At 42.1% G+C, this 14,718-nt stretch overlaps 1 protein-coding gene across 4 annotated transcripts in view; it reads left to right on the top strand.

Moving 5' to 3' along the window:
* Nucleotides 1-10,688, top strand: part of MOB3B (MOB kinase activator 3B) — a 152,615-nt gene extending 141,927 nt beyond the window's left edge. For all 4 annotated transcript variants that reach the window (XM_075128830.1, XM_048851921.2, XM_048851923.2 and 1 more), the window contains exon 4: nucleotides 5,508-10,688. In XM_075128830.1, coding sequence (XP_074984931.1) covers nucleotides 5,508-5,537 — 30 coding nt within the window. In that variant the 3' untranslated portion in view covers nucleotides 5,538-10,688. The remainder of the gene's footprint in view (nucleotides 1-5,507) is intronic.
* Nucleotides 10,689-14,718: the final 4,030 nt, after the last annotated feature.

Here is a 14,718-nt window from a genome sequence, read left to right as displayed (position 1 = left end):
CAGACTATGTCTAAGATTTCCAAAGGCGTCTGCACTGCCATTTGAAATTTTTTAGGTGTCCATAAATGAAAAAGAGATGTAACACCACTGTGTTAAAGTATTTGAAGGAAGGATAATCATATTGCTTTTTTGAAGACAGTGCTATGAATCTGACAAGAAAAAGCTGACTGCTGTGGAAAGCACCAAACAAAAGGCTTTAATTGTTTCCACATTTTATAATGCAATACTCCACATTGCTCCTACAAGAAGTCATCTCTAGTCACATTCCTTTTGTGCAGCCCTTCCTCCCCAAAAACACCCCATCAAAAATGTGACTGAGGATAACATATTTTGCCTTCTTCATAATAATTTCTATTTCTATTTTAGAAACCATTTCCTGGTTATTTTTCTTCCCTATTGTAAATTTCCTTTAAGGGAAACAACTAGAAATAGAAAATAAGGTTCTCCCTCTTTCTCACATGCAGGCATATGCGGGCGGGCAGGCACGCACACACACACGCACACACACAAGTTCACACTCACCCCTCTAAAGAAAATAATCTGTATCTTCCATTTGTTGATATCACTCAAAGGTCAGCTGAAGTCAACAGAACCTGTACCTATGCATAGGATGGAATTTAGCCCTGCTTGTGTCTTTGACCATTTCTGTGTTGTTAACTTGCTGGGAACAGTGTTTATCCATTTAGAAACGGCTTCTTCTCTGCTTCAGCAATGATTATATTGTCAGCCTGAGTGTCGTTTTCTGAATCTCTGACTCCCACAAACATTGCCAACGCCAAACAGGTGTTAGGACAGAAGGCCATTTAAATAGGAGCGTGAAGCCAGGCATGGAACTGCAGAGCAGCTTGCAGCAACACAGCCAAGTGGAGGATGGAGGAAAGGCACAGGATGGATGGGACCATGAAAACAATTATGCAGCCAGACAAAACCCTACATATTTTATGATACAAGATGAGATATTTTTTTCATTAGTGTAGAGGAAAAATTCTGCCTCAGCAAAAACCTGAGACGTTGTAATGCAGGCTTACACTCCATGAATACTTTAGAGATGAAGCATTCACAGTTGTGCTTTGCAAATGCTATATTTCAGGCATTAACGTGGGAAGTGTTTTCAAAACCTTCAGTGGACACACTGTGAATGAACTCCATATCTCATAGGGTCCCCTCACTGCCTCTTGAGCTGTTTCTAATGAGCCCCTCACTGTAGTATCTGAGCTCTGTTTTTTCTTGAGTAGGGAACAGGAAGTTTGAGTTTCAAATGGTTGCTGATCTGGGAGGGAAGAGTTTGCCTCCCTCTGATCCTGCAAAATGGGTAGATTTACTGACACCAATTCTTGGCTTCTGCACAACCACTTTCTTGTCTTCCTAAAAGACGCAGACTGTTGGCTAATTCCTCTAGCAGCCTGTGTGGAAGCAGCGGCAGAAGGAGAGGTATCTGTCTGCCTGTCTGTTTATCAGGATAACAGAGAGCCCATCACTATGGTATCTAGGCTCCAAATACATAAATTAAGCATCTGCAGCGATTAACGCTGCTTCTGGAAGCATCAACAGTTTGCTGACGGGGGAAGCACAATCAGGGCTGGTTGAAGCCAGGATGAAGACATTGACATTGCAGCAATAAGCTGCTAACAAGTTATTCAATAGTCTGTTTTTCCTGATTGCGTGTGGGTGAATTTCTGAATGTGGAAGATTTTCAGAGGATGGAAAACCTACGTTCTAGAATTTACTCTGCTAGTTTAATATCAGTGTGTTTGGCTCCACTCAGTGGAGATGACACAGAATACAAAGTGGCCTGGAAGGGCCTGTAGCAGCACTGAGCCACTGTGTTGTCTGGAAAAATCGAGTTTTATAAACTCTGATGGCTCTTCCTAGTAGACTTCTGAGAGTTAGCAAAGCTGATCGGTATTTTCAACCCCTTTTGACTATCCCCACCAAGAATTGGTGCTTTGTGATCCTTTAAAATAAAAAAACCCTTATGCTGCTGAATTTCCCTCAAGTCCTAAAATCTGTTCTTTCAGGAAACAAATGTGCAGCAAGAGAGCATGATATTAATATGCTATAAATTACTTATGATTGTGTGTCTGCTGGTAGAAATTTCTGTTGACCTTCCAAGGTCGTAAGATTACAGGGATCACACTTGTGTATGAGAAAGCAAACAGCTGTGTAGTGAATTGCATTGAATGTGGCTTTTTAGTTTTCATTGTTCCGGAGGAAAAACCTGTGGATTGATTAGAGGTAGTTGAAAAATTGCAGGTTTTGTTCATGAAAATGTTCATGAAATTTTCATCCTGTTTTTTTAACCACCTCTAATATCGATAGCAAAACAGCTTAATCCATTCTTATTCCTTGCTAATTATGATTTGCTTTTAAGGAGCCCCGAATGACAGCATTCCATACTTTATGCAGTGTAGTTGTAGCTGTTTTGGTCCCAGGATACTAGAGACGAAAGATGGGTGAGGTATTTTATTGGACCAGCTTCTGTACTGTTACTTTTATCATCCAATATTTTGATTCAGAGCAACATACAGGATGCTATAGAAATTTCGAAACAAGCTGATTACAGATGTGGAAGGCATAAAATCTGTGCAGTGCTACAGAACAAAGAAGCATCTTGAAGGAATGAGTTGTAAAAGTACAAGATAATTTTCAGTTACAGGATTGTCAGGAAACCCTTTATTTTGGGAAGTAATCAGCATGTTAACGTTATTAAACAAATTATAAAATAAGGTGAATTTTAGGAACTCATAAGCAGCTTTATTTTTATTTTAACGTAACTTACATTTTCCAGACAATGGGTGGATTTAGGAGGCTGATTTAAATAATCTCTTGCCTCCATGCCAGAACTTTAATTTGATGGGTATTTGCTGATTCAGAATTGGACATGAATAAAAACAATATGTATGATCATGTCCCCTCAATCCATGTGTGCAGGAGCTTTCTGAACATGGACCCTCAGGTTTCTCATTGTGGTGGTGACTCCTCAGCTGAGTTGTTTTTACAGAGGGAAGTAAAGAATAAAGAAAATTCCACCATGGAGGAAGTTTCTCAACCTAAAATCTTTAGATTGTGGGGTCCCTTAGCAGAATTGGGGTGCCATGAATTTAGCTTATCCATACAGAAATATCACTAAATTCAGCACAGCTTCCCAACAGCGCCTTAAAGTGGATTGGATGACCTTTGTTTACATTTCAGTTTCTTTACATTATGATTCGAGTCATCTACATGGCATCTGCACAAATACCTCTTGGCACCACTGTGCTGCTCCCACAGCTCCTGCTAACCCTTGGAAACACAGCTCAGCCACATTTCCAAGGAGTTTGATGTGTTCCACAACTCAGAGGGGGAAGCAAGAAGAGTTACTATGATATCAGGCTCTATTTACTTGCAAAATTAGTTCTCCACAGGTTGGGAGGAGAATCTGCAGGGGCCCAGATGGCTTGATGGAGCTGGAAACTGTGCAAGGGCATCTGCAAGTTTGAGGAGGAAGGTGGAACATGTCACAGCTCTGGAACTCCCTGTATCAGAAGGGTGCTGGTTCCACTTTTCAGGAAGACATAGAAGATGTATCCCTTAGATATTATTTAAATGCCAAAAGCCACCCATGCAAATTAAGGGCTAGTGTCCCTGATCCAAACAAGCAGTTGCCAGTGTACCAAGGTTACTAGTTAGTCCAGTTTTATTAAGTGAATTTAGTGCATGCCGTGAAAGGTGCTGTAGTGATAGATTATAGTCCGCTACTTATCCAGAGACTAGATACGTACAGGCAGTGACTGTACCAATGTGCCTCAGCCCTGACCCAGAGAGAGCCCTATTAGGGCTGAGAGGGCAACTTAGTCTCCAAACCTAGTCAATCCTTGGCCTTTTTGCTAACACTGGTAGTGCCTAGAATCTGGCCTTCTAGAAATTGAACTGAAACTACCAAACTCCTTTCAGATAGACCCCAAAGAGTGGTCATGTGTTAGTGGATGCTACCACAGTGGGCTGGATATGCAGCAGTGCTCTGGAGATGAGATGCCATAATTCATTCCCAAACCCTAAACTATCCACTTCCCCAATCAGGTGTTAACTTGACATGGTTGCGAGTGAGATGTTATGTTTACGTTTCAGCAGTGTTATTTAATCCTGTGTAGAATTAATTTATATTCTTTAATCTGTATCTATGCATTGCACAGTATACTTCAGCATGCATGAACACTTAAATCCCTAGTTACATATGCATAAACCAATCATATCGTGAGTCATTAAAAACTGCAGGCCAGTGTGGATAGCTAGTGATCTGAGCCTCAGCTTTGGAACAGCTAGCTTCTCTGGCCACTCGAGTTCACATCTCAGCCCTTGATATTTCAGAGGTAGATTAATTGAGGACCATACAGTTGGTTTATTAATGTATGTATATTATGATTTAGCTGTATAATAAAAAGTACCTGTGATCACACGTGGAATCTTTTTTTGGATGCAACCTTATAATCTGAGACCCTGTGTGCTCTGTATGGATGCTGAAGATCCTGCAGCAATTTTAATGGGTAATCGTTTGTCTTTCACCATAACTTTCCTCTCACGGTAACTTGTTATATAAGGTGACTGCCACCCTCCACCTGGCTGCATTTCACTAGTGCTGGCCCTCAGTAGAGCCTGACCTTGCAAACATTATTTACTGCTTACTGTCGTGAGTAGTAACCCCACTGTAGTCAGTGTCCTTGCAGTACACTGCATGGACGTTAGTATGTTGATGTCAAGGAGGCTATTCGTTGTAGTAATAGCTATACCTGGCAGCAAGAATTTGCAGGATAGGACTGATGCTCTGTGGTCCTTCAGGATGAAAGGTGCCATCTAAATGTAAAATGTTGTTCTTCTGATATATCGAATAGAATTAGAGGTAGCTCCACACCACAACCATGTATCAGAATACCACTAAAGTCAAGATTCAGACTTCATGGCTTGGATCCACCTTTATAATGGACTGAACCAAATCCCACATCAGAACACTGCTAAGTTTGGAAAATTTCCCAGATCCAATTCTGAATCCAAACTCTGCAGCTCTGGCCTAAAACTAGAGCGGATCTAACATTTGTGTGTCTGTGTGTGTAACTAGCAAAAATATCTACCTTTATATTTCAGAATTGAGGATTATTCTTCTTGCCTTCAAGTTCAATGACAAATTGGAATCCCATTTCTTACGTTAACTTAAAATGATTCCAGCGTGTAGCTGAAGAGGACTTTTGCAGTTGATTTATCTCCTTTATGTAGGACACAGTGCCATTTAGCTGGCATAGTTAGGGAATTAAGATGGTATTAAAGATGTCAGAAATGATAAAAGATTTTATGCTAATTGCCAATTACGTTCACTGACCTTGAAGATAACAAAGAATAGCACAGACACGTGACATATGAAGCTACACAGCTGTTTCTGGTGTGGTGAAATGTGCAAATAATAGATCTGCAGAAGCTGTGAGTATATTGTAAAACCAGTGACCTTTTGATTTTTAATTCCCTCCTTTGTTTTACAGAAAGAGATGACAACCAGGATGTGTCACTAAAGAAACACTTGTCTAACAGAAGAGAAATCCAGTTTCCTCCTTATTGCAAAGCGAGAGGTCATGAGAGACCTCCTGGGCTGAACCAGCTTGTTAATTCCCACGGGTGGGAAAGTCGGGGACAGAATGTTACTTTCACAGATGCTTCCCAACATTATGTGTGCTCTTAACCCTGAAAATGCTGCTAGGAGCCTCCTCTGAACGATGTGGATTACCAAGTGAGAAAGAATTGACTTGGAATTTTTTTCCGGTTCCTGAATTATTGAGGAGGAGTTCTTCGGTCACAACGACGTTCCATGTTCCTGCTGTTCAAGCTTTACTGGAATTCAAGTTTTTAGGCTGGCCTGTATATTTGTACTTTTGAAATGAACCTATATTGTTAGTTGAAAAGATTTTGTATACTTTGATTTTGTGTACTTTGTTTTCCAAGTTCAGCACAATATTAAGAATTCTGGAACTTCAGCAAGATTTTCAGATGGAGCCTTCCATGTCTGCATAGGACTTTAGACACCAGCCAAGGTTTGTGGGTAAATATTCCAAAATGCCACTGAGCCTCAACGTCCATAGGAACACAGCTGCTTTCCCCAGCAGATCTGGCAGTGTGTACTTTGCCTGTTTTCTTGATTCAGTTCTCAGTTAGGTGACACTGGGCCAAATTCTGATCTCAGCTACATCAGTGTAAACCCAGAGTAACCTCAGTGATTTCCATGGAGTCGCCCTGGAGTTACACCAGTGTGACTGACAGCACAGTCTGGCCCAGTATCTGTACAAAGAAGGGTGGTGGTAATTAGAGTTGAACAAAATGCCCTATGTACCAGTGACCACAGTGGTTTGGTGCATGCATGTAATTTTTGCTCTGTCCTGTTTCTTTTTCTCCCCCACGTCATTCTTTTCAAGGTGAGGATATTCCTTTTGTGAGGGAAAAGGGGTTGTAAATTAACGAAGATGATTAGGAAGAAGGTGAGGTCAAAACTATAATGCATGACTGCATTGTCTGTAAATAGTGTCTAATAAGACAGACTGTCTTCCACACTAGAAAGATATAGTATAACAGTTCCCAGTATACAGTCTAATTTAAATCAGTGACCTCAATATCTGGCCTAAGGTATTAATTGTAAACTCATTAACTTATGTACAGTGTGCCGGGTGCCATGGTGATGGGCCCATAAGAAATATTTGTAATAGTATTTACTCAGAGAAGGTCTCTAGAGACCCATTTTAACAAGTGGAAAATATATAGAATCGTCCCATATATTCTGTGCCTTCTAAGGAATTTGGCATGGACCTTTTGTTATATAATAAAGATGATTCTTTCAGATCATGTGCTGATTCTTGCTGCCTCTAAGCATCTGTTCCCACCAAAGTGATTTTAACAGTCTCTGCTTCTTCTGAGGTAGTACTGGAGCTTCCAGTACTACCTCAGAGTATCCAGAGTATTCAATGATGGAGTACTAATGATGATATATAATAGACTGAAATATAGCAGACACTAAAGAATAACAACAAACATCTGAGCTCATATTGTTGCACATAATGTCTTATTCCCCTGCTTGATTTAATAGGCTCTGTACCAGGGGTGCAGAAGTCAATGATTACATATATGCAGGGACAAAGGGTTTGATTTATGAAAATTCAGTGTTGCTATGTTGGAAGTTTTTCCATATCTTTAGAATTATGCAAATAGCGTTAACCCTGACCTTCAAGGAATGTTCAACTTTCAGTCTGTTACACTGAACTAAAGTACTCATTCCTCTTTCACTGCTCTTTTGCAATCAAGTTACCTCTTGAATGCACTACAGGGACTATGTTACACACAATCTTCTTAACATTCATTTGGCTGGTGCTTACCCACTGCGTAATTGTGGAACTCATTGCCACAAGATATCACTGAGGCCAAGAGCTTAGTAGGATTGTTAAAAATATAGTTATATGGTTAGAGAGAATATTAATAATTACCCATCACATGGTTTCTTGTACCTTCCTCTGAAGCATCTAGTTGTAGCCATTGTCAGCGACAGAACTGCTGGTCTGATGTGGCAAACCCTGTATTCTTAATTTCTAGTGTTTCAAAGGGGTACGATAAAGGGCAGTTCACTTGCAATATTTCCACAGCTTTGCATTATGCAATGAAAGTTTATATAAAGAAGATGCGAATCTGTGGAATCTTTAGGCAGAAAATCAAACCATGACTAGATAAAATTGAAAAGCCTAATATTTTATCTACAAAGTCATTTTTATTCTACCTTTCACTAAAGCCACTTACTATATACTGTCTGGGTCTAATTAACATAGTGCAATTCTAAAATGTGCAGGAATTTGTTCCCTGTTGTTTTGATTAACTTTTTTGTGATTGTGATAATTTCACCGAATTTGAAAAACTGTTTTTTTAATGGTTGGTTTGTTTTTAAATTGGGTCTCAGTTCAGTTTAATAACTGTTGTGCTCTCCCTAATGGCTGTTATAGATTCTGCAGCAGAGAGAGACCCCAGAGACATCATGGCTGTGTCAGCCAGAATGGCTACGGGGTGGCACTAGGAGAGTCCATTGCAGAACAGAAGCGGCACCAGCCATTGAAAAGTGCAGTGTGTGCTTGCCTCCTACACTGGCCCATGTAGAAAAGAGATGCAGACATAGACCCACACTTGGCCCATCCTCTTTCGGCACAGTCCTGCTGCTGCTAATACTAGTTTTATCCTTGTGCTGAGGGAACACCAGGACTGGATTGTGCCTGACCCCTGTACAGGGGTACCAGAGGTAAGGAACAGCTCTTTGAGTTCCTTCCTCTTTGTTCTCATGCGCAAGGCTAAGCGCATTTTGGCCCAAAGCGCAGTTATGAAATGGGCACTTCACAGCAGCCCAAATAAGTTTGTTATTACAAAAAATCCGTGCAAACCTTCATCCCTAAAGCGAACAATGCTAGAAAATAATGAAATGCATGTTATTGCACAACCACTTTGTATGTACCTGTCATTTCTGGGGTTTGACTTGTCGGATTATTGCCCAACAAGAGTCCTCTATATCTTTCTGCAGACAGTATAAGTGTTTAATTCAGCCCTGGCCTGGGTGCCTCAAACAATGTGGCATGGCTCATTTCCTCTCTTTCCATCTCTGTGACGTTTAACAACCCAACCACAGCAATGGGTGGCGTGTGGAATATTGTCAGATTTACGGGTTTTAAATTAATCCTTCCATTAGAGAGCAGAGAGTCAGGGTGCTGTAAACATTAGTCCAGGAGATTCTAATTTCACCCTTGATAATCCACCTGGCATCAGAGATCAATATAATCTTTTTCAGTTGTTAATCACAGGCCCTGTTTTACACAGATTCATGGGCACACTTAACAAGAGAGTAGCTAAAACTTCAGTGGATGAAAAATCTAACTAATCCACTTATCCTAAGAGGGGAAGTCCACGCACTAGACTTAACTGATATGCAGAATTCTTAACTGTCTTCTGGGCTGTGGAATAACTCAACTTCAAATATGTGTGTGCTTCTGTTCTTTTGCCATTAACTCCCTAAATCCTTCAACCAGGTTTTAGCCGTTGCGTCTTCTGTTTCTTGCCTTCTAAAAAAAAGGATTCACCTTTATTCCAGTGCTTACCTTATCTTAATGCTAAAGATAACAGACAGTTTCAGGGGAATAAAAGAAAAGGAACCTGCTTTTGTTGATCAAGAGCATTGCTGGCTTTATGTCCGGATTTGGGATGCTGCTGTCTGACCAAAACAACCCAAAACACAAAGTGATGAGGAATTTTGGGAAGGTCTTTTCTTTTGGGTGTAATACATGCAGTACTCTTTGATGCATATAATGACAATGGGGCCAAATGCTAACGTCATCCCTTGGTTTTTATTCTGGGAAAAGTCCCATTGACCTTCAGTAGGAGTTTTGCCTTAGTGACAGCTGAGAGCCAAATCATGTGCTCCCGTGGGAGGGCTAAGAAACTGCACATGGGAAACTGAGTTTCCTTCCAGTTTTCCTTCCAGTTATCCCACTGTAGGCAGCAAGCCTTGCACAATGTGGGGTGTGCGGCTCTCCTGACCCATGGATACCTCAAGATCTGTGGGGTAAACCCATGGGGATTTACAGAAAGCTAGTACATTCATGCAAAGGCCTAGTGCCCACATATTGTCATGATTATCTTATATGGGGAAGTTCCTCTGGGTTTGGAGGATGCTGCTGCCATGGATTTCGTCCCAAGCTCCACCGAGCTATGCCTCCCCAAACCAAACAGCTTCCGTTCCTGCCGTTTAACAACATTTAGCTCCAAAAGCTTAGGTTTTGTTCCTTTTGTTGGCTCCATAGAGGAAAAGAAGGTGAGGGCTGTGAGTAAGAACTATAGAATTGGATCAAATGTGTATAAAATAGGAATATGTCTGTTGCCACATACAGTGCTTTAGGAATGGGATTATGCTGCAGGTATCACACAACGCTAGCAAGCTGTCAGTAATGGGGTAGTGCGTATATCAGAAGGAAGAACGGGATTTTCCTACTGGTTCCAAAGGCAAAATAAACCAAGAGTGGCCTCTCAATCACTAATAATAACCTTGTAGTTTTGTTAATGTAAATTTGATCACACTAAATTTATCTTTTGTTTTTCTTCATGTGAGAGAACGAGAGAGGCAGGCAATGCTATTTGGAAGTTAGGCAAACAAAGTTGGAGCTTTGAAATGGGGAGATTGTTTCTTTTCTGTGTAACAGATTTTCCTGTTTTTAAATGGATATATGATAATAAAGTTTTATAACAGAATATTCTCCCAGGGAAGAAATGAATTAGTTCCCTGAGCTTGTGTGTGCGCCTGCCTGTGCATTTGTGGTTTTTTCCCCTGCACTAAATAGATACAGAAGATTTTTTGTTTTCTAATTTTTAGGGGAAATGATTTTTTCTAACAAATGATTTAAATATATTGTTCCTTTTTTCCTTCCATGCATCAGTGCTGTTCAATATATTAATTATTTTAGCAAGTAATTTTTAGACTATTTTAGTTCTGTTTGTGATTAAATGAAGGGTTCAGCTGTATGAAAAGAGAGACCGACACTAACTGTTAAAGTCATATTAACAAAAAACAGGATAAAATGGAAGACTACTTGTCAAATCAATCCTAGTTTGTGAACCTAAGGAATTCAAACATCACAAATAAAAGATACATAACCCTGCTTAAGTGGCCTGTAGTTGTTTGGTATGTAACTCTTTTTAGCAAGAAATGTGCATATCATTTTCACACTGCAAGATACAATCTATCAGGATCACAGGAATGAGAGGTGGAAAAGACCTGGTAGATTACTGTGTCAGTCCCACTGCGTATAGGCCTCTGAGAATGGCTACAACACTTGTGACAGTGGGTTGGATTCTTCTTCCACTGAAAGCAATAGCCAGCCTCTCATTGACTGCAGTGGGAGCTGAACAGTCACATGGGTAGCCCTTACTTAAGCAAGTTGTCCCACAGGATTATGGATTGTAGTGTCACTTGTGATCTGCCCAGTGGAAGGGGTCCAGATCCTCAACAGGAGTTAAGTACTTAATTCCCATTGATTTCAATGGGAGTTAAGTACCTAAATAAATACCTTTGAGGATTCTGTCTCAGTCTCCCTGCTGCTCTGGAGAAGTCTCCTAGGCTTGTTTTTATATGGCACCTACCATACTTCCCTTGAAGGGCCGGAAAAGCTATGCTTGCTGGTGTGTTGGGGGATACAGCCCAGGCTCCACCCAGTTCCTTCACCCTCATTTGCTCACAGCTACTCATGGATTGGGTAGCCAATGCAAGGGTGTAAGGGGATGCCTTATACTTCTTTACTCCCTTGCGTTAATGTGAGCTGGGCCATTTTGCCTTCTGTGACTACACTTTTACAAGATCAGGCCCCAAATCCTGCTAGCTTTAGTCACGCAAGCATTGACTTGGGTGGGACTCATCATGTGAGTAAGATGAAAAAGATTGACTCTGGATTTGAATGAAAAAAGACAGAAAGATGTAGGGGGAAAAACAGCTACTTGCATGTTAACAAATGTAGACAAGATTGATTTTGAAAACAAAACCAAACCATTGTAACAGAAGTTTCCCTCTATAACATTAGCCCTTATGTTGTACTTTGATTAAGGACCATTAGCTGGTCCCGATAGTGGTTCTCAACCAGGGGTCCGGGGCCCCCTGGGAGCTCATGAGCAGGTTTCAGGAGGTCCGCCAAAATAGTCCAGAGAGCAGGGCCAGTGTTAGACTCTCTGGAGCACAGGGCAGAAAACCGAAGCACGAGCCCTGCTGCCCAGGACTGAAGCCAAAGCCTGAGCAACTTACCTTTGTAGGGCCCCCTGTATGTTCAAAAGGTCTGTTACACCTTTCCCTCCCTTCCCCTTTTTGTCTCCTCTCCCTCTTTGAATACCTGTGAAGTGGCTTTCCCCCTCCCCTTGAGCAGCTAGCTGGAAGATCAGAAGAGCTCCCGGGTAGACAAGGTGTCTGGCACTCTGATTAGGCAGCGATCACACGTCCAATGCATGGACACTGCCTGAGGTGGAGTGTGACCAACCAGACATGGACAAGTCATCTCTAGTCACAAGCCATGAGGAGCAGGTCCTTAAAAGGAGAACGGGCCATGTGCTCAGGAGTGCACTCACAGGCCAGTCCTTGCCTACAGACAGCCCCGCAACCTGAAGCAAATACTCACCAACAACCACATACCACACAACAGAACCACTAACCCAGGAACTTATCCTTGCAACAAAGCCCGTTGCCAATTGTGCCCACATATCTATTCAGGGGACACCATCACAGGGCCTAATAACATCAGCCACACTATCAGAGGCTCGTTCACCTGCACATCCACCAATGTGATATATGCCATCATGTGCCAGCAATGCCCCTCTGCCATGTACATTGGTCAAACTGGACAGTCTCTACGTAAAAGAATAAATGGACACAAATCAGATGTCAAGAATTATAACATTCATAAACCAGTCGGAGAACACTTCAATCTCTCTGGTCACGCAATCACAGACATGAAGGTCGCTATCTTAAAACAAAAAAACTTCAAATCCAGACTCCAGCGAGAAACTGCTGAATTGGAATTCATTTGCAAATTGGATACTATTAATTTAGGCTTAAATAGAGACTGGGAGTGGCTAAGTCATTATGCAAGGTAGCCTGTTTCCTCTTGTTTTTTCCTACCCCCCACCCCCCAGATGTTCTGGTTTAACTTGGATTTAAACTTGGAGAGTGGTCAGTTTAGATGAGCTATTACCAGCAGGAGAGTGAGTTTGTGTGTGTATGGGGGTGGGGGGGATGTGAGAAAACCTGGATCTATGCAGGAAATAGCCCGACTTGATTATGTAAAGAGTTGTCACTTTGGATGGGCTAGCACCAGCAGGAGAGTGAATTTGTGTGGGGGGGTGGAGGGTGAGAAAACCTGGATTTGTGCTGGAAATGGCCCACCTGTTGATCACTTTAGATAAGCTATTACTAGCAGGACAGTGGGGTGGGAGGAGGTATTGTTTCATATTCTCTGTGTGTATATAAAGTCTGCTGCAGTTTCCACGGTATGCATCTGATGAAGTGAGCTGTAGCTCACGAAAGCTCATGCTCAAATAAATTGGTTAGTCTCTAAGGTGCCACAAGTACTCCTTTTCTTTTTGCGAATACAGACTAACACGGCTGTTCCTCTGAAACCACTCACAAGATTGTACCTCCCATGAAGGCCCTTCGCCTGGACCACCTGCCCAGTGGTTCACCGCGTTGCAATCAGTCGTGCCTCGGGAAGACTGAGCTTCATCCCACCATCCACCGCTGCACTGTGGGACACTTACTTTGAAGGATCCTGACGTTGCCAGTGCCATGCCTGTCCTAGGAGTGTGAACCCCCCCACACTTCTTTTGAGCTTAGCTATCTGTGTAATAAATGTGCTGCTTTCTGCCAAACTCTGGTGGGTCATTAGTCCTCCCTAAGCTTACTAGCTGGCCCAATTTCGGGTAACAGAGACAGGCACCTACAGTGAGGCTACAGCGTGCATGCCCAGAGGGAAAACCTTAGGCATCAAAGTGAGCTTAGGAACCTACCAGGTTAGGGGACAGTCGAGCAGGAGTTTTGTAGCTCACAATGGTGTCTGAAAATGGAATTTAAGCATCGGTGCACCTTTGTGAATCCCACCCTAGGCCTCTGCAACACTGAAATCCCACTTTAGGCCTATTTGGAACCACAGGAGCAGATCCTCAGGTGGTGTTAACTATCATAGCTCCATTTGCAGCTGTGACCATTTACTTCAGCTGAGGCTCTGCCCCAAGTGAGTAAGGGTTCCATTCAGGTGCAAAACCTATGATTCCCTTTTCTTAAAAATTTCAAATCACTAAAACAGAGACTATCTGCTGAAGGAAGCACAAAGCACAGACTCCGTCCATCACGAATCACAAAAGGAAATGTACTTTTTGGCTAACCAGCAGTATAAACATTTCAGTTTATTTCAGAGCACAGTACATTACTACAGGAAGATTGGAAGTGTATAATAACCTGCTTCCTTCATTCAGCTCTTGGGAGACAGCATATGATTTTCCTTAATCGTGAAAATCTAGGATGTATTTTCTTGCTCTCAAACCAAATTGCTCCTATTTGCTATGCCCAATTTCTAAATCTGATTGTGTAGTATAAGTGATGCAGAAGGTGCCTAATATGGATATAAAAAGTTCACTCAAAATAAGGGGGGGTGGACCTCCCTTAAAATCTTTATCCTAGTGCAGAGGTTTCCAAAGTGTGAGGTGTACCCCCCACAATGGGGTTATTTGAGGGGGTGCAAGAATCTGATGGGTTGAGGTGAGGTTATTTGAGGGGGTCGCACTGAAGGGTTGAGGTGAGCGGGCTCTGTCCAACATGGGAAGTGGATGGGGCTCTGTGCAGTCAGTCTTAGTTGCCTGGACCAGGCTCCCAACCTTACTTGCCCCCTTCTGAGCCACAGCTACCAAGGAGCAGTTACCCGCCTCTCCTGGAGAGGATGTTCTCGGGGACTCTGTGAATGGCGAGTCAAAGGCTGCACCCTGGTTTAACTTGGATTTAAACTTGGAGAGTGGTCAGTTTAGATGAGCTATTACCAGCAGGAGAGTGAGTTTGTGTGTGTATGGGGGTGGGGGGGATGTGAGAAAACCTGGATTTATGCAGGAAATAGCCCGACTTGATTATGTAAAGAGTTGTCACTTTGGATGGGCTAGCACCAG

This window comes from Caretta caretta, chromosome 5 (genome assembly GCF_965140235.1).
Source record: "Caretta caretta isolate rCarCar2 chromosome 5, rCarCar1.hap1, whole genome shotgun sequence".
In the NCBI taxonomy this organism is placed as follows: domain Eukaryota; kingdom Metazoa; phylum Chordata; order Testudines; family Cheloniidae; genus Caretta; species Caretta caretta.
The sequence above is the reverse complement of the archived record's forward strand: the minus strand, read 5'-3'. Positions and strand labels throughout refer to the sequence as shown.